We start from the raw sequence: 19,588 nt of genomic DNA on the forward strand, positions 1-19,588 counted from the left end.
GGAACCTCTGTTGGGAGTCAGTCCATGAATAAAAGGGCAGGAAAAGAAGGCCACAACATGTTCAGGTTTTAAACACAGGTACGTGTGTGAGCTGTTTTTGTACGTTATCTGGCAGAGCGACCTGCTGACCAGGGAAGGTCGGAGGCACTGCCCACAGAACTTTCTGCAGTGACAGGATGTTGGCCTGCATGCTCTTCCACACGAGGCTGCTGGCCCCGGAGCACCTGGCTCCTGTGACCACGGGCCCGAGTTGGTTTTATTATTCATCCAATGTAAACAACCACGTGGCCAGTGCTACGGAACTGGACCGCGCAGAGCTAGGGATTAGAGGAGGCTGGAAAAGAGTGCACTAATCACGGGGACAGGGAGGCAGCTAGCTGGGAGCGCAGAGGTGCCAGGAACACTGATTTCCCTCAGGAAATGCCACCAGACGGTCAGGAACAGAAAGTCAACTCCAGTCACTGAGCGACCGCAGGCAGGACCAGGGCCTCTGCTGCTGCTGTAAGATAAAAGCTGGAAGCGCCCGCCCGTTTATAGAGTCCAGAACAGCAGTGGGTTGGACCGGCGGCCGGCAGTAAGTTACCCACTGGAACCGGTGCCTGAAAACAAGTGGACAATCATCATCCACAGTAAGCTCCTAGCTCTCTTATTGAACTCTGTCTACATCTTCACCCTTCAGCTTTTAAAAAAGCATTTCAGCTTCCCTCCTCACCTCTCTACTACTTGTTGAGTGACTAGTTCGTAAGGAAGGGCGGACAGGCAAGGAGCCTGGGCAGGTTCATAAGTAACCATCAGGGTTTGCAACACTCGCCCGAGCAGGGTTTGCTGTGGTAAGAGCTACAGACACCTACTATGTTGAAGGCATTTAATGGCTGACATGATGTAACTTTTAAATCATAGAGAGGAAAAAGTTAAAAGATTATGAAAATGTGACTGAAATGCTAAGCATCATTCTAAGAAAAACAGTACCTGTGTGCATTGTCCCTCTTCCTTTGGCAGAATGCTTACAAAGACATTTTTAAAAAGGCTATTGTTGTCCTTTAATGCCATAGAGTTCATTCCCAAACTCAAAGGTGATCTAACAATTCTATATCTAGAAATTTATATTAAAGAAAACAACAGGAAGTTTGATGGCAGGGATCATAGAAATGGTTTTAAAATGACAGTGCAGGGCGTTTGAGAAAGAACTGCAGAAAATCACTGAGATAATATTTTTATGAGTTTATATAAATCACTAAGGCGGCACTACGAGACCCAATATACAAAGGGGCAGAGAACATAAACCAACAGCATTAACTAAGGAAAAAATAGGACTGACTGACTCATGCAGATATCCCACTCTCCATTATTAGCAACAACAAGATATCTTCATGTGGTTGAACCTCTCAAACTTTTCATTTAAGAACACCTAATGTTTCTAAGCTTAAACTCATTCCCTCCCTGAAGAGGTATCCTATATAATAAAAGGCTAATATGCAAATAGACCGAAAGGCAGAACAACTGGAACAACTGGTTGCTATGACGAATACTGACCACCAGGGGTGTATGTGCAGAACATGGTGGGCTTGGCTGCGGTGGGATGGTGGAGCAAGTGAGTGGGGATGCCAGACCAAGGCGGGGCGCTGGTCGCTGTCATTGGGGCGAGCCTCTGGTGGTTACTGAAAATTCTTTGCTCCTGTGCGCTGTGGTCCTACCTGGCACTCGCACCTGCTGCTGGTGCCAGCCCTGCTCGCATCTGCTGCCAGCGCTGGAGCCACCACTCGTACTCACTGCTGGTGCCCAGCACCGGTCCTGATCACTCGGTGAACTTGGTGCCATCAGCAGGTGCAAGTGGCGGCTGCTCGCCCTGATCGCCCCTGAGGGCTTCTCCACCTCCCCCTGCTCCTGAGGGGTGATCAGGGCAGCAGCTGCCGCTCACACTCACTGCTGGTGCTGGCCCTGATCGCTCTGCGTCGTCCGCGGATGCAAGTAGGGCCAGCACCGTCAGCACATGGGAGCGGCAGGAGTGGGGCAGCCAGCAGACAGGGGACCGAGGACATGGCAGAAGAGCGGAGGATGGGCTGAGACTGCCCCTGTGCCTACCGTAGCCTCGCGGCCCACAGTTCCTTTCAAAGTGTACGAATTTGTGCACTGGGCCCCTAGTAAAATATACTTAACTTGATTTTAAACTATTTAAGTTGTTTTAATTTCAATGGTCTTAATTTATAGGTATACTTAAATTTATAAATACACTTCATTTATAAATGTACTTACAGGTTAGGAAGATTATGAGGGTTGACATACCGTAAGCTCTAATGTGGAGTGCGGTTAATAGGTAATCATTCAGAAATAAAGAGTGCTGAAGAATTATTTTGTGTGTTTTTTTAAAATATATTTTTTAAAATTGATTTCAGAAAGGAAGGGAGAGGGAGAGAGAGATAGAAACATTAATGATCAGAGAGAAACATTGATTGGTTGCCTCCTGCAGGCCCCCCACTGGGGATCGAGCCCACAATTCAGGCATGTGCCCTTGACTGGAATCGAACCCGGGTCCCTTCAGTCTGCAGGTCGACACTCTATCCACTGAGCCAAACCAGCTAGGGCTAAAGAACTATTTTAAAATCATATTTTTCTGACGCACTTTCAAACATGAAAGTAGGAAGAGATGTGAACTATTAATAGTAGTCGCAACTGAAGATACCATAGTAATCTAAACTATCCAAGGACAATAAAAACCAACAGAATTTAATTACAATTTGAGCTTGACAAATCTCTTGGCCTCAGTACATGCCAACTTAGAAAATAGCCAACCATTCGGGGCCAAAGACTCTTCTTAGGTGTCAGCAGTAACAGGACATTCCTCCTGGGTCAAGTCTAAGCCATGCAAAGAGGATACAGCTTCTCAAGGGAGGATGTAGTTAAGCAAAAATACTTGAATACATTTTGTAAATGGACTTGCAATAAGAAAAAAAGAAAAAAAATCCTCATTACTTCTCCTCATCCCATAAACTAAACTAATATTTTAAATAACAACAATAGTAATAATAACTAACATATATACTACTTAATATGTGCCAGGCACTATCTTATCTAATAAAAGAGAAACATGGTAATTAGCCGTACATCCACTACCCTTCCCATTGGCTAATCAGGGCGATATGCAAATTAACTGCCAGCCAAGATGGCGGCTGGCAGCCAGGCTACTGACGCGAACAGGAGGCTTGCTTGCTTCAGTGACGGAGGACTCCAACGTTCCCCGCCTGCCGCTGCTGGGCTCTGAGCTGCTAAGAAACATTGTTACAAATATAGAAGCTAAACAAAACCCCAGAAACCTGTTTTCAGTCAGCCAGGATCTCAGAGGTGGAGTCGCAACAAAGTTTCAAATACAGAAAGTAAACAAAGCCAGAAACCTGCTTTCAGCAGCGAGTTCTCACAGCTAAAGCCAGCTCTCAGCTCCGGTGACAGCCATAAATCCAAGAATAAAAAAGGAAAAAAGGAGCAGTTGGGAGCTTCAGTCACCGGCCAGCCTGAAAACGGCCCTCAGCCCCTCACTCAGACTGGCCAGGCACCCCAGTGGGGACCCCCACCCTGAAGGGGGTGTGACCAGATGCAAACAGCCATCATCGCCTCATCCAGGCTGGCCAGGCACCCAAGTGGAACCCCCACCCTGTTCCAGGACACCCTTCAGGGCAAACCAGCCAGCCCCCACCTGTGCACCAGGCCTCTATCCTATATAGTAAAAGGGTATATGCCTCCTAGCACTGGGATCAGTGGAGCCGCGAGGCCTCCTGGCCCCTGGAGCAGCATGACGGGGGCAGCGCCCAGACCCCCTGATCGCCCTGCGGCTCTGTGTGTGACAGGGGGCGGGGCCACAACCTCCCTATCTGCCCTGCTCTGTTCGTGACAGGGGAAGGCACCCCAACCCCCTGATCAGCCCTGCTCTGTGCCTGATAGGGGGGAGCTCCCCAACCTCCTGATCGCCCTGCGGCTCTGTGTGTGACAGGGTGCGGCGCCCCAACACCCTGATCAGCCCTGCTCTGTGGGTGACAGGGGGGAGCTCCCCAACCCCCTGCTCAGCCCTGCTCGGTGTGTGACAGGGGGGAGCTCCCCAACCCCCTGATCGGCCCTGCTCTGTGTGTGACAGAGTACGGAGCCCCAACCCCCCTGATGGGCCCTGCTCTGTGCGTGACAGGGTACAGAGCCCCAACCCCCTGATCGGCCGGCTCTGTATGTGACAGGGGTGGCACCACAACCCCTTGATCCGCCCTGCTCTGTGCGTGACAGGGGGTGGTGCCGCAACCTCCCATCGACCCTGCCTTCAGTGTGACAGGGGGCGGCGCCCCAACCCCCCAATCAGCCCTACCCTGAGCGTGACTGAGGGTGGCATCACAACCTCCTGATCTGCCCTGCTCTGTGCATGACAGGGGGCGGCGCCCCAACTCCCCAATTGGCCCTGCTCTGAGCCCGACCAGGGGCTGCGGGGCAGGCACCTAGGGATTGGGCTTGCCCTCTGCCACCTGGGAGTGGGCCTAAGCCAGCAGGTCGTTATCTCCCGAGGGGTCCCAGACTGTGAGAGGGCACAAGTGGGACTGAGGGACACCCCCCCACCCCGCCAGTGCACAAATTTTTGTGCACCGGGCCTCTAGTCTGTGTGTGTGTGTGTGTGTGTGTGTGTGTGTATATATATGCACATCCATCCATAATCCCTTATCTATAGTTCTGAAATCCAAAAAGCTCTAACACCCCAATTATTTTTCCTAATTCATTTGGCAGCAAAACCTGATCTGAATAAGTAGAAGACTATTGATAATATTTATCCAGCTTGTGTAGCTATAAATATATTTTGCTACAGAAACAGCAATGTGTTTAATTATGGGGTGCTGCCCAGAACCTTTCTGGGAGTGTTTTCTTATATGCCATACGTGAACCACATGATTGTTTAAAATATAAAAAATTCCAACTCCCAAAATACATTCAGAAAAGGGGTTGCAGAACTGTATTCACTCATTCAATTCATACACTTCCTTTTGGCGTGGGTACCATTATCGTCCCCATTTCACAGAGGAAGAGCCAGGCACGGGTCACACACAGTACGTGGAAAAGCGGCATTCAAATCTAGACAGTATGGCCCCGAACCTGTGTTCTAACCCCTGCACGATGGTTCTGGCATGTTCCACCAGTGACTGTATCATGTGGAACACTTCCAATTGTCAGGTGTGATATTTATTATCTGAAGCACCTGACTTCATCTTGCTCGGCTGGGCTCTCTGTGTGACCCTGATCCTCCCTACCCCACCAGCTTAACAAGTGTGCCTGCCCCTGAATTTAAAGCTCTGAGACCCTGGCAAAGTACTCTGCTGGAAGGACTACATTTATATCAACACATCTTCAATAGAATTGGATAAAAATTTTAAATCTAAGCAACTACTAGTTTTTCACATTTTAAGAACTACACAGACTTGTATTTTGGCACTGTCAGCTCTTTGAGTTTCAAATCACGGCTTGTATGGAAAAGGGGCTGATAGTAGTTCAGGGGTATGTTAATTGTTTAGATGCTTTATATAACATGTTATATTATTTTTAAAATATCTAGCAATCAGCCATTAAGAGAAGCCATGACTGTACAACCTGACAGTATCATCCACTCCAATCTTTGCCAAATGAACCACGACTAAAAAATTAGAGCAAATGGATTGAATTCAAGGCAAGTAACCATAATGTACACCTCCAATACCATTCCAGTGCAGAGAAATACCAGTGTGCTGGCAAAAAAAGTTATTTGTTCTGTTTAGAACAAAATCATATAAATACCTTCAACCTTTCAAATTTTGATGTTGCACAACAAATACTAATCATTGTCTATGAGCTGTTGTAATATTGAGTGCTTATCATGTGCTAAAGGCTTAACATGCAATAGCTCACTTAATCCTTACATTTTATTGGAAGAGAAAGTTGAGGCTTAGAGCTGCCAGGTCTCTCGGCTAACACACCCGGTCTGTCAGATTCCCAACCCAAACCCCTCGGCGGTGAACTGCGATCCTTGGGCAGAACCTCTCTCATTTGGCTCAGACAGTCAGTCTCATTACAGCTCTACCTTTCTAACTGGTCGTCTTCCTTTCCCCCACTTAAAGAAAAAGTTCTAATACATTTCAAAAAGAATAAATAACATATAGATGACCATGTACCCAACACCCAAAAGTAATACATTTTATTTTTACTACTAGAGGCCCGGTGCATGAAATTCATGCAGGGGGCTGGAGGGGGTGGTGGTGTCCCTCAGCCTGGCCTGCACCCTCTCAAATCTGGCACCCCTTGGGGGATCAGGCCTAAACTGGCAGTCGGACATCCCCCTCACAATCCGGGACTGCTGGCTCCTAACTGCTCGCCTGCCTGCCTGATTGACGCCTAACTGCTCCCCTGCTGTCCCAATTGCCCCCAACTGTCCTCCCCTGCTGGCTTGATCGCTCACAACTGCCCTTCCCTGCCGGCCATCTTGTGGTGGCCATCTTGTGACGATGCTGCGGCAGCCATCCTGTGATGACATCACGCGATGCCACCTAGGCCTTTATTATAAGGATAGTTGTATCTAGTTGTATTAATAAGCAAAGCAGAACAGGTGCAGCTGAATTTTAATTCCCACTCCCTAGAGGAAACCACTGTGCTGAAGATGTGAATCCTTCCAGTGCATTACTAATGGTTATGTGTCCTTTGTTTTTAAATTTCATAGAAATGTATCTTACTCTACATTTATCTTACTGCAACATACTTTAGTAACGCATGCAGCTCACACCTTCACTCACTGCAACTACTGTATTGCCTTTCCTCATACGAATGTGCCGTAGTTTGTCTCATCCATCAATGCTGCAACAAACATCCTTATTTTTCCTCTCCCCATCACAACTGACACTCCTTCTACAAGCTGTGAATGAATAATCCCACTTCTCTAGCACTGGTGTCCTCAGATTTTTAAATGTTTGCATCTAAAGTGAGGTAATGTGACCTAATTATTGTTTTAATTTGCATTTACTTTATCACTAGTGAGGTTTAACACCCTCTGAATGTCCTCAGCCATTTTTTCTCTCTTCTATGAACTGCCTATTCATATCCTCTGCCAAGTCTGGAAATAGGGTTTTCTTTTTTCTTATTTGATTGGAAAGATCTTTTAAAATATTCTGTACACTAAATCTCTGCAGGTTATAAGGGCTTCAAATCCATTCTCCTAGTCTGTGGCTTGCTGACGTAGGCTGAATAATTAATGTTCTCTCACGTCTACCCCCAACCCCCCAAAACGCCCACATCCTAATCCTGATACCTGTGAATATGTTACCTGACTTGGTCAAAGGGACTTGCAGATGTGATTAAGAGTTAAGAATCTTGAGGTGGGGCTATTAGTCTGAATTATCCAGATAGGTCTAATATAATCACAAGGGTCCACATAAGAGGAGGGTTAGAGATAGAAGACAGAGAGAAGTTAGAGTGATGCACTTTGAAGATGGAAGAGGCCATGAGACAAGAAATCCTGGGGACCTCTAAAAGCTGGAAAAGGTCAGGAGACAGGTTCTCCTGTAGCATCTTCCAGAAGAAATACAGTCCTGCCAGCAACTTAATTTTACCCCAGTAAGACCCTTTTTAGACTTCTGACCTCTGGAACGTTGAGACAGTTTCTGTTGTTAAACCACCAACTTTGTGGTTATTTGTTACAGTAGCAATAGGACACTAAATACACTTGCCATTTACTGACTTGTATGTCTTGTGATTAAACTCATCCCACTACAATATCATTACGGTAGTTTCCTATGTTTTCTTCTAAGTTTAAAGTTTGTTTTTCACATTTAGGCTGCCATTAATCCATCTGAGGAACTTATTTTTATGTTTGGAGTAAAGCAAGATCGAACTATCTTTCTTTCCATGTAATGGGCCAACTGTTTCAACACTATTTATTTAATCCTATATAATAAAAGCCTAATATGCTAAGTATATGGTCGTCCATTCAACAAATCAAAGCATAATATGCTAATGATATGCTAAGGCCACCTAACCGCTGCTTGCTATGATGTGCACTGATCACCAGGGGGCAGACGCTCCGATAGATAGGTTAGCTTGCTGCTGGGGTCTGGCTGATTGGGACTGAGGGAGATGGGCTGGACACACTCTGGAGCCCTCCCGCAGTCCCTCCCTGTCTGGTCACTTCCTGCGTCCCTCCCCAGCCCTGATCATGCACCGGTGGGGTCCCTTGGCCTGGCCTGTGCCCTCTTGCAATCCGGGACCCCTCGGGGGATGTTGGAGAGCCGGTTTCGGCCTGATCCCAGAGGCTAGTTGTTCATAAACAGCATCATTGTAATGCTGTTTCCAAGTCCCATTACTTATGTAGGTTAGTTTCTCCTATACTGTCCCATTCCACTACTCTGTGTCTCTTTGGTACCAGCACCCAGGACCTTAGTTATTAGGCTGTATGATGAAATATGTTTGGTAGGACACACAATCCTGCCTGTTGTTCTTAATATCTTGGCTATTTTGGACCCCTATTTTTTTTTCAGATTAACTTTAGGCTAAGCTCGTATGTTTGCTACCCTCTAGAAATAGACAAGTGCCCTGGCTGGTTTTTCTCAGTGGTTAGAGTGTTGGCCCTTGGATCAAAGAGTTGTGGGTTTGAGTCAAGGGCACGTACCTCAGTTGTGGGTTTGATCCCTGGCACACTGATGTTTCCCTCCATTCCTGTTCCCTTTCTTTCTCTCCCTCCCTCCCTTCCTCCCTCCCTCCCTCCTCTCCTCTCCTCTGTATACTCCTCTTTATCTACTTATATAAAAACCATGGGTGGTGCCAAAACCAGTTTGGCTCAGTGGATAGAGCGTCGGCCTGGGGGCTGAAGGGTCCCAGGTTCGATTCCGGTCAAGGGCATGTACCTGGGTTGCGGGCACATCCCCAGTAGGAGATGTGCAGGAGGCAGCTGATCGATGTTTCTCTCTCATCGATGTTTCTAACTCTCTATCTCTCTCCCTTCCTCTCTGTAAAAAATCAATAAAATATATTTAAAAAACAACAACAACAACAACAAAAAAAACCATGGGTGGTGTTCATCACATACAGACGAACAGTTGCAACAGAGCAGAAGGAAGTCAGTCCTACAGGGGTTGTCTTGGCAACAGCTGAGCCCTCCCCCAAGCTGTTTCCCGGAGCTGTTTCCTGTAAGGGCGGAGTTTGAGGCAGGAACCCACCCTGGGAGCATGGAGGCAGATCTTTCTAAAGTGTGCCGCACCAGCGCCAGAAAGGGGTGAACCTGAGTGGGGCAGCTGAAAGGCTTAGAAAAGACAGACAAGAGAATGAAAGCCGGGTCTTGGTAGGACGCTGCTTCTCTGAGAGACAGCGACCAAGCCCACAGCCACGCCTTTATTTTATAGCAGATGCTACGCGTGACCAAGATTTTTACAAACATTCTCCTGGGTTTCAACCCTACTCAACTACATGCACCTGAACTCTATCAAGCCCACATCACTCAGGTACGTGCGGCCACATGTTCGGACCATAGGTTCAAGCTTACAACTATAGCTGTTGGCTATAATTGTGCTGGGAGGGCCCTGCCCTCCAAGCTGGGACTTGCACGTGGCAATGAGAGGACTGTGCCCTCTCATCAGTCCAAGGCTTGAACCTGTCCAAAACACTGTAGCGGCTCCCCACAATAAAGTTTTAATTCTGTTTCTTTGTTACTAAAGTTGTGGCCCCACCCCATAACAAAGAAACAAAGGAAAATTTCCTCATCGAATTTCTGAATAGTATTACTCCTTCGGGAATGCCGTGTCATAAATTAAAATTGAAAGTGGGTGCAATCATCATGCTATTAAGAAATCTCAATAGTAAATGGGGTCTTTGTAATGGTACCAGATTTATTATCAAAAGATTACAACCTAACATTATCGAAGCTGAAGTATTAACAGGATCTGCAGAGGGAGAGGCTGTTCTGATTCCAAGAATTATTTTGTCCCCATCTGACACTGGCCTCCCATTTAAATTGATTCGACAATGGTTCCCGTGATGCCAGCATTTGTGATGATTATTAATAAATCACAAGGACAAACTCTAGACAGAGTAGGCATGTTCCTACCTGAACCCGTTTTTGCACATGGTCAGTTATATGTTGCTTTCTCTCGAGTTTGAAGAGCATGTGATGTTACAGTTCAAGTTCTAAGTACTTCATCATAAAGGGAAATTAGTCAAGCACTCTGAAAGTGTTTTCACTCTTAATGTGGTGTACAGGGAGATATTAGAATAAGTTTAATCACTTTATCAGTCATTGTTTGCATCACTGTTGTTTTCATATCATGTTTTTGTCGTTTTTATATCATGCCTCTGTTGTTGTTATATCCCTTTGTTACTGTTTATTTATTAATAAATTTATATATTATTTTCATATACATTGTACTAATTTCCTTTCATCTCTCACACTTCTATTATAGAGAAAGGGCAAATAGCAATATTAAAATATCTCTGCTAATTAATTCCCTTTTAAAAAAAATATATTTTATTGATTTTTCACAAAAAGGAAGGGAGAGGGATAGAGAGTTAGAAACATCGATGAGCTGCCTCCTGCACACTTCCCACTGGGGATGTGCCCGCAACCAAGGTACATGTCCTTGACCAGAATCGAACCTGGGACCCTTGAGTCCGCAGGCCAATGCTCTGTCCACTGAGCCAAACCAGTTAGGGCAATTAATTCCCTTTTAATGTGCACGAATTTTGTGCACCAGGCTACTAGTGTGTGTATATATATATACACACACACACACACACACACACACACACACACACAAACAAACCAATGGGAAAAATATCCTCAGGTGAGGATTAAAAAAAAAGACAAAAGTTTCTGTAAGCATTTTGCCTGAAATTGTATTAATTTGGTGGAAGACCACTTTACAATATTGGGTTTTTTCATCTATAAAAATTTATATCCCTCCATCTTTTATGTCCTTCAATAAAACTTTTATAATGTTCCCCATATTGAATACCCTATGGTTGAACTGCTATTTATTTTGTATTCTGCAACTTAAACAAAAATTCATATTAACCCTAATAAATTATCTGTAGTAGCTACTCTACACAATTTTGTTTCTTCCTTTCTACTTTTTTTTGTAGTTTTAATCTTATTATTGTGGCTAGGACTCCAGAATAATGTTGACTAGAAGTGGTGAGAGTACAGATCTTTATCTTTTGCCCAAATTTAAAGGCTAATGCTTCAAATGTCTCATCTGGAAGCTGATGTTTACTGAAGATTTCTGTTGGCTTTCCTTTTCAAAATGGACACAATAGTTAGTACTATTAAATATATGTGGGCTCGGCTGCAAAGTCAATAGTAACCAAACTCCTCCAGACTTTATAAATTACTGCTTCCTTTTTATTCTGTGGCTGGACTTAGTCTTCTATTCAAAGCTGTACACCTTGTGCAGTGCACAGAATGACTGCCAATTCCCATTCCACTTCTTAAGATCATTTATGTCATCACTGTTGTAATTTCATTTGAAGTTTTTCTACAGCCTCTGATGATGTTTCTTTGGCTGTGCCTGCTCATAGCTGCCAGGATTGGATTATTACTTCAAAGGAGGCCGATTTCCATGCCCAGCCACGAGGACACTCGACAGAAGCAACTGTGGTTGGCTGCTCCCACAGAAACATGACAAAAGAGGTTACCCCAACACTACCAGGTCAAAAAATTTCTATTTAGGTTTTCCACCCACCTCCAGCTCCTAACCCAATGTTTTGGGGACTGTTATATAAATAGTATAATCCTATTGAAAGCTAACACACCATCTTATCCCCTCAGACCACGTGAGTCCTGAGGCTGGATATATTTTTTTTCATTTCCAATTAGCAATATTCCCAAAACACATATTTGCAACAAAGCTGAAGGCTGCCAGAGGTTTGAAAATACCTGTTCTAATGGTTTATTTATAAGCTAACTGAGTCCAAAATAAGTGATTTGCCCAAGGTCACCTTAGTGAGAAGCACAATGATAAACTATGCTCCCAGCTTTCTTCACTGTAAAATGACGCACCCATGGACCTCAGAATCTCGCATGTCTGCACGACTAGCAATCAGCCTGGAGCAGTGTTGCTGCAAACACACTGATCTTGTTTAAAGATTAAATCTTCAGACTCCTCAGTACTATACCATTATGACACTTACATTAAGTCACAGCATGTCGGGGAATGCCAGCTATACACAGGCAACACCCTCAGAATTCTATTTTAATAAAAGCAAAATCAAAGGATCACTTCATATTTATGTAAAGTCAACTCAATTGGACAGACATATTTCCTAGAATGAATCTACAATCACAGTAGACTGTGGCATAGGAAGTGGTATTAACAAATACAGAGGAAAAGGTGTGTCAACCCCTAAGGGAGAACATGGTAGGAGGAGAGGGGATGCGGAAGGAATCAGAGGGCAGGTTAGGCTGAGTATGCTGTGTGTTTTCCAGGGAAAGGTAGCGCAGAATCTAGAGAAAGTGAGCAGGACCCCGGGGTGTGGGAGAAGTCTCTTGTGGAGAGAGCTATTCCAGGTAAGCGCATATCAAGACATCTACCTCATGGTACTCAATCTATGCTCAATAAAGAACCTTCTGATGACTAATTCAGTTTCTGTGTTCTTCAGAGAGACAGAAAAATGCTCCAGACAAAATTCTTAAGCATTCCCATCACTGGAATCCACCTGATACAAATTACCAGCTGACCTTGTGGTTTATACACCAGTCTCCAGGTCTGATCAACTTGGGCCTGGGCCTCCAGGGTGAGGCATGGTTGACCCCATCAAGGAAACGCTACCTGCTGAGGCCTCCTCCTAGCCTCTGTGGGTCTTTGCTGGGATGCCAAACCCACCTCATATTACTTCCATTTTCCACACCAGACCTATTGCCTAAGCACATTTCAACAAAACTTTTCAAAGATTTAAAACATGCCATGCAAAGGCATTAAGAAAATGAATGTGCTTTCCTTATATAAACTGAGTATACTCTTTCATCAGCTCTTGGAGTGAAGAGGCTATAGCTCTCAAATCCTTCCCAGGAGGCACCTTCGCCTACCCTGCTTGGATCCCCCTGAGCCAAAACGGGGACGTGCAACCGCACAACTTACATAAAAACAGTTCTCTATTTTCACTACTAACTTAAATTATTCATTTTTCTTCAGGGATATAAAATAACTCTAACTGTTCAAAGAAAAACAGTAATACTCATTAATTTTGACTGTTTCTAAAATGCCCTCCTTAGAAATTAGTTGGCTTAGCTCACTGAATTAGCCCTACAAAATCCTTTCAGGATGGTACTCTCTTATTAGACCTACATACTTTGCTTTTAGAGTTAATACCCAATAAGTGCCTATCTGATGGTTTGACCACTAAAAATCACTAAGAAAATTCCTTTCCCAGGACGTGCGGACTACTCTGCAATGCCTTTTCAATAGTGGGAAAGAGTTACCAGCCCACATTCTTTTTCTCTACCAGTTTTCCTCCTGCAGACAGGAAGCATCAGTAGCCACTTAATCTTTCCAAGTTGGTGTCTAAGGGGCCACTGAGAGAGACCAAGGATTCTATTTCTATTGTTGGTTTGCAGCCAAGACTCTATTCTTAGCCTGATACCAAGAATACTCTATCCAGGAATGCCTTGTGAAATAAGACTATACTGCCTAGCCTGGGACCAGACCCTGAGCATGGCCGTCATCCCTGAAGCCAGTTCCGGCTGAAGGTCTGATGGCTCCTGCTGCTGCGCAAGGCTTTGAGTCATCTCCCTGTTAATCTCTCTTGGACCAAATGCTCCCAGGGAATCACCATGACTAGACACTGTGAAGATATCCCAGATCCTCACATTTCCTTTGCATAGACCCTACTAACTAGGAGGCCAGAACTGACATCCCAGTTGTGGTCCTGTTTTTCTCATGTTTAAAATTCTGAGTAAATATGATAGGAGGCAGAAACACTTGCTCCATAAATGTGGGCCTCCAAGATGACCTAGATAATTCTGCACACACCATGCAGGAAAGCCCTATTTTCCCCAAAACAAGGTTTGAAATCAATACCAGTAATGGGCCATGCCCTACAGTAATATTGTAAACCTGAATAGCAGAAAAATGATGTGATTTATGTAATAATAAAAAGATCAATTATTTTTTTCAGTAGCTATAACAATTAAAACCATGATACCAATAGCTAACATTTATCAAGTGCTCACCACGCACTGGGTATTTTACAAGCACCATCTTATTTAATATCCCAGTGTCCTTATAAAGTTATTGCCTTTTACAGGTGCGAAAACTAAATAACTTTGTCAATGTCACCCAAACTGGTTAAAGTATCAAACTGGGATTTAAACCTAAGCCTATGTTACTCTAGTCCAGCCGTGGGCAAACTACGGCCCGCGGGCCGGATCCGGCCCGTTCGGCTGTTCTATCCGGCCCACGGAGCCGAAAGAGCGGAGGGTTCTCTTGCTCTCCCCTCCGCTCCTTCACCAGCAGCAGTGTTAACATGGCAACGTCGGGAAACACAGCCGCAGCTCCTTCTTCTGAGTCCAGTTTAAGAACCCATTGTGGCCCTTGAGTCAAAAAGTTTGCCCACCCCTGCTCTAGTCCCTGAGTTTAACATTCCTGTTCACAAAAAAAGAAAAAGAAAAGAAAAGGAACATGTCAATATTACATTTTGGTTGGATTTCATGAGTGAATCTTGATTTTTATAATCCACAATTAAATTATTCAACTTTCTATATTTGCCCATCTATTGTTTTTTCTCATTCTCATTCATGGTAATTAAGCTGAACAAGAAAAGGTCTTATAATTATGCATTCAGCAAAGTACTTACATAGTCAATGGGCTTGAGGGACTTGACTTCAGATGTCGGGCAGCCACAAGAAGTAAGGTCAGCATAGAGGCCTTCTTCTAACACACACTGGTTATCAGTTATGTCCTCTTGGTAATACAGGAGCCAGCTGCAAACACAAGCCATGAGACAGTCCATCAGACTGCATCAGCCTCCGGTGTCGGCTCATCATTGCGCTGTGTATGTCCATTGGGGCAGGGACATGGCATTGAAGTCATGGTGCTGACCAGCAGCAAATGCCCATCACCACTTTAAAAAACACAGCTACCACTATCATTCACTGCTTACCATGTGCTAGACATAGGCTAGTACCATACACACACACACACACACACACACACTATATAATAAAAGGTTAATATGCAAATAGACCAGTCACTATGACACACACTGACCACCAGGGGCAGATGCTCAATGCAGGGGGCAGATGCTCAATGCAGGAGCTGCCCCCTGGTGGTCAGTGCGCTCCCACAGGGGGAGTACCGCTCAGCCAGAAGCCAGGCTCATGGCTGGTGAGTGCAGCGGTGATGGCGGGAGCCTCTCCCACCTGTGCGGCAGCGCTAAGGATGTCCAACTGACAGCGTAGGCCTGCTTCCCACAGGCCTAAGCCGTCAGTTGGACATCCCCGGAGGGCTCCTGGACTACGAGAGGGCGCAGGCTGGGCTGAGGGATGCCCCCCACCCCCCTGAGTGCATGAATTTCGTGCACAGGGCCTCTAGTGTGTGTGTGTGTGTGTATGAGGCCCGGTGCACAAAAATTTGTGCACTCGAGGGGGGGGGAGGCGCCTCAGCCCGGCCTGTGCCCTCTCGCAGTCTGGGACCTCTCGGGGGATGACCACCTGCTGGCTTAGGCCCGCTCCCTGGGGGATTGGGCCTAAGCTGGCAATCAGACATCCGTCTGGCAGCCCAGGAGCCCTCGGGGGATGTCCACTTGCCAGTGGGGAGCAGGCCTAAGCTGCAGTCTGACATCCTTAGTGCTGCTGAGGAGGCGGGAGAGGCTCCCACCACCACCACTGTACTGGCAGCCATCAGCCTGGCTTGTGGCTGAGTAGAGCTCCCCCTGTGGGAGCGCACTAACCACCAGGGGGCAGTTCCTGCATTGAGCATCTGCCCCCTGGTGGTCAGTGTGTGTCATAGTGACCAGTCATTCCTAGTTGCTCTGCTGTTAGGGTCAATTTGCATATCACCCTTTTATTATATAGGAGTGCCTGGCCAGCCTGGGTGAGGGGCTGATGGCTGTTTGCAGGCTGGCCACAGCCCCTTCAGGGTGGAGGATCCTGCTGGGGAGCCTGGCCAGTCTGGGTGAGGGGCTGAGAGGGCCGTTTTCAGGCTGGCTAAGCCCCCGAGCGGGGACCCTTACCTCATGAGGGTGTGGCCATCCTGGGTATAGGGGCTGATGGCTGTTTTCAGGCTGGCCACAACCCCCAGCCACACAAGCTCCCATGGAGGCTGGCTGGAAGCAGGTATCTGGGATTTGTCTTCTATAATTGAAACTTTGTTGCCATGAGTGGAGGCCACAGCCAGCTCAGGGCAGGTGGGAAGCTTGGCTTCCTCCATCACCCGGGCAACCAAGCCTCCTGCTTGCTCCAGCTCTGTGGCTGTTGGCCGCCATCTTGGTTGGGTTAATTTGCATATAGTCACTCTGATTGGCTGGTGGGCATGGCTTAGGGTATAGTGAAGGTATGGTCAATTAGCATCTTTGTCTTTTATTAGTGTGTGTGTGTGTGTGTGTGTGTGTGTGTATACTATTTCACCGCGTCCTCAAAGATTCCATGAGATAAAACCATATTATATATATATTTTAAATTCTCACCTGAGGCTATGTTTTTTATTGATTTTAGAGAGAAAAAGAGAGTGAGGGAGGAAGGGAAGGAGAGAGAGAGAGAGAGAGAGAGAGAGAGAGAGAGAGAGAGAGAGACGCCCCTGGGATTGAACTTGCAACCTAGGTATGTGCCCTGACCGGGAATCAAACCTGCCACCTTTTGGTATAGGGATGACACTCCAACCAACCAAATCACACTGGCCAGGGAATAAAACCATATTATTAAAGGCAACACAACGAAGTTCAATTTGCCCAAGGTCTCCCCAACTTATCAAATGAAAGAGCTGAAATTTGAAAGACAATATCTGCTTTAAGCTAATGACATTAACTTCATTTAGTGCTTGCAAGTACAAACCTCTGGGATCAAATTGTAGTGATTATTAAGCTCTTGAACACATTATTTTTTGGGGAAAATAAAAATTTGTATCCTTATTTAACAATGAGTGTGTCCTTCAGTCTGGGTGGGCTATAAGCTAGACTCCTAAAATTACACAACAGTATATAAAGTCTGTTACCTGCACACCTGACAGCTAATTAAGATGATAAAAAAGAAATAAACCCTTCAGAATCTTGGATATTGAATTATTGTCACAGTTAATGGGCTTGAGGGACTTGACTTCAGAAGTCATCAAAGCTTGATTAAGAAATACCCTTTTGAAAGGACGGAGCTAAGGGATTAATGAATTGGCTGTTACTACTTCAGTTTTGATGTGTTTAAGTTGCAACCCTACATTTTAAGATCACCAGAACTGTAGTTTGGCTAGACCAGGTTAACTTTGGAAAACCACAGAAATGCTCTGTGACATCCTAACTTACTGTCATATCTTCTATGTAATTAGCAATGTATAGCCAACATTTGTCAAAGGGTTTCCATGTGTCAGGCATGAAGTAAGCCTTCCATATATATCATTTATTCAGTCCTTGTAAGAATCCTTTGAGGTAGGTATTATTATTATTCCTCCTTTACAGCTAAGGAAACTGAGGTTCAGAGAGATAACCCAGTATGTTTAAGGTTACAGAGGTGGAAGTGATGGGAGTGGCTCAAATCCAGCTCCTTCAAGCATTCCAGGTAATGAAGCAATCACCATGGTTCTTGTATTTTTTTTTTTTAATGAACTGGTTTTGCATGTTTAAAGAGATTAAAAGAAGGGTATTTCATGACATGTGAATATTATATACAATTCAAATTTTAATGGCCATAAACAGTCTCAGTGGAACCCAGACATGCCCGCCCGTTTATGTATTGTCCACAGTGCCGTTGCGCTACAGTAGCTGTGGAGTATCTGGGGAACAGCCTGTAGGGCTCAGAGATGAAAAAGTTTGCTGACCCCTGGTGTGGCGGGTAAGCTGAGTAAATGTTGGGAGAGGAGAGGATGGGGGCAGGGTAAGGGCAGACTGGAGGATGGATAGAGAAAATGAGATGAGTTGATGGTAAATCCTGGAAGACTTTGAACATCTGACTGGTATTAGAAAGTGGCTATGGAATTTAAAGCAGAGTAGTAAACATATTAAACTGAACTTTGGGGCAAATAAATGGGCAATGATTGGTTTGTGGTAACCAAAGGAAGTAATACAACACTGGAGCGGGTTGATTAGGAGACTGAAGTTCCTCAAATGGAAAACAAGAGATCCTAGTCTCTACTGGTTCAGGAGAGAGAGGAGAATTGATGAATCCAAGGTTATCTTAAAGAACAAATAAAGTGACTTTGATGAGTTATTAGGTAGATATTTGATACATAGAGACACTACTCAAATCTACACCTAAAATTAAAATGGTAAATTTCATGTTATGTATATTTTACCACAATAAAAAGTCAACACACACACACACACACACTACAGTGAAATATTATACTCATGATGTATCTATTATCAATTTATCCATGCTAAGGATTATATATCTTGAGAATTATACACAATTTCAGATTTCAGATGCATGTGAGAAAGATCCAGTATGTTGCTGCTGTTGGGAGAACATAGGACTTAATAAAAAACGACCAAGCCACACTGGGCCTGACATTCAGTTGATCTTGGGGAAACACTAACTCTGAACCAGGACCTGCATCTATGAAATGGGGATGATAAATACTCTAAACAAAAAAATTTTTTCTTTAATCTAGGAGTCTTATCTGAACAAAAGCACTAATCTTTTTATAGCACTCTATTATGCTACACAATAAACATACAATATAAACACTCAAAATATTTAGAAAATAATGTAACAGTAAGAAAAAATCACCCAAATGTTCCCGAAGCAGGCTAACTGGCATCCTGTTTCTCTGCTACACAATGGCTCATAACAGGAGTTGGAAAAAGTTAATATAAGCTATTTAGCAGCCCATCAATGAATAAAAACATTTTTATTTCACAGTGTATGCAAAAAATAATACAGGTCAAATATCTGTAAATTTTAAAGAAATTTAGTTGTTAAACAACAGTAAAAAACACTCAATAAGTATACTTACCAGCCCCGAAGAACTTTGAAAGAACATGGAGTGAATGAAGTCAAATCAGAAATTTCTTTGGTAAAATCTACACATTCACCTTGGAACCCTGGTTTACTGAATGCTTTGAGCTAAAAAACAAACACAACACAACAATTACACAGAAAACAACTGTTTGATATATAATCACAAAAGCAAACTTTGTTTCATGGCCTTATAAAAAATTCAGTGAAATATTAGATTCATGATATATTATCAATTAATCCATGTTAAGGATGACATTTCCCTAAAATTCACATTTTATTCCCCATACATGTTTTCAGGAATGTCATCATGTATTTACCTTTTTCATCTATCTCTTGCACAAAATACTGGGCACAGAAGCCCAGAAAACAATTCTACCTATAAGAGTAAACCAGAATCCCTCCTCCACTAAGATGTGGTCCTTATCCATTGTATCAATTATTCTCCCGTCATGACACTACGGG

The 19,588-nt window shown here is 44.5% G+C and overlaps 1 protein-coding gene across 1 annotated transcript in view; it reads right to left on the minus strand.

The window, feature by feature from the left end:
- Positions 1-19,588, minus strand: part of CRYBG3 (crystallin beta-gamma domain containing 3) — a gene marked incomplete at its 5' end in the record, with an annotated part of 133,244 nt that overhangs the window by 20,374 nt on the left and 93,282 nt on the right. The window contains 2 exons of the mRNA XM_081086732.1: positions 14,818-14,944; positions 19,122-19,231. Coding sequence (XP_080942858.1) covers positions 14,818-14,944; positions 19,122-19,231 — 237 coding nt within the window. The remainder of the gene's footprint in view (positions 1-14,817; positions 14,945-19,121; positions 19,232-19,588) is intronic.

The sequence above is a fragment of the Myotis nattereri genome (assembly GCF_964212035.1).
Source record: "Myotis nattereri genome assembly, chromosome: 3".
Lineage (NCBI taxonomy): Eukaryota > Metazoa > Chordata > Mammalia > Chiroptera > Vespertilionidae > Myotis > Myotis nattereri.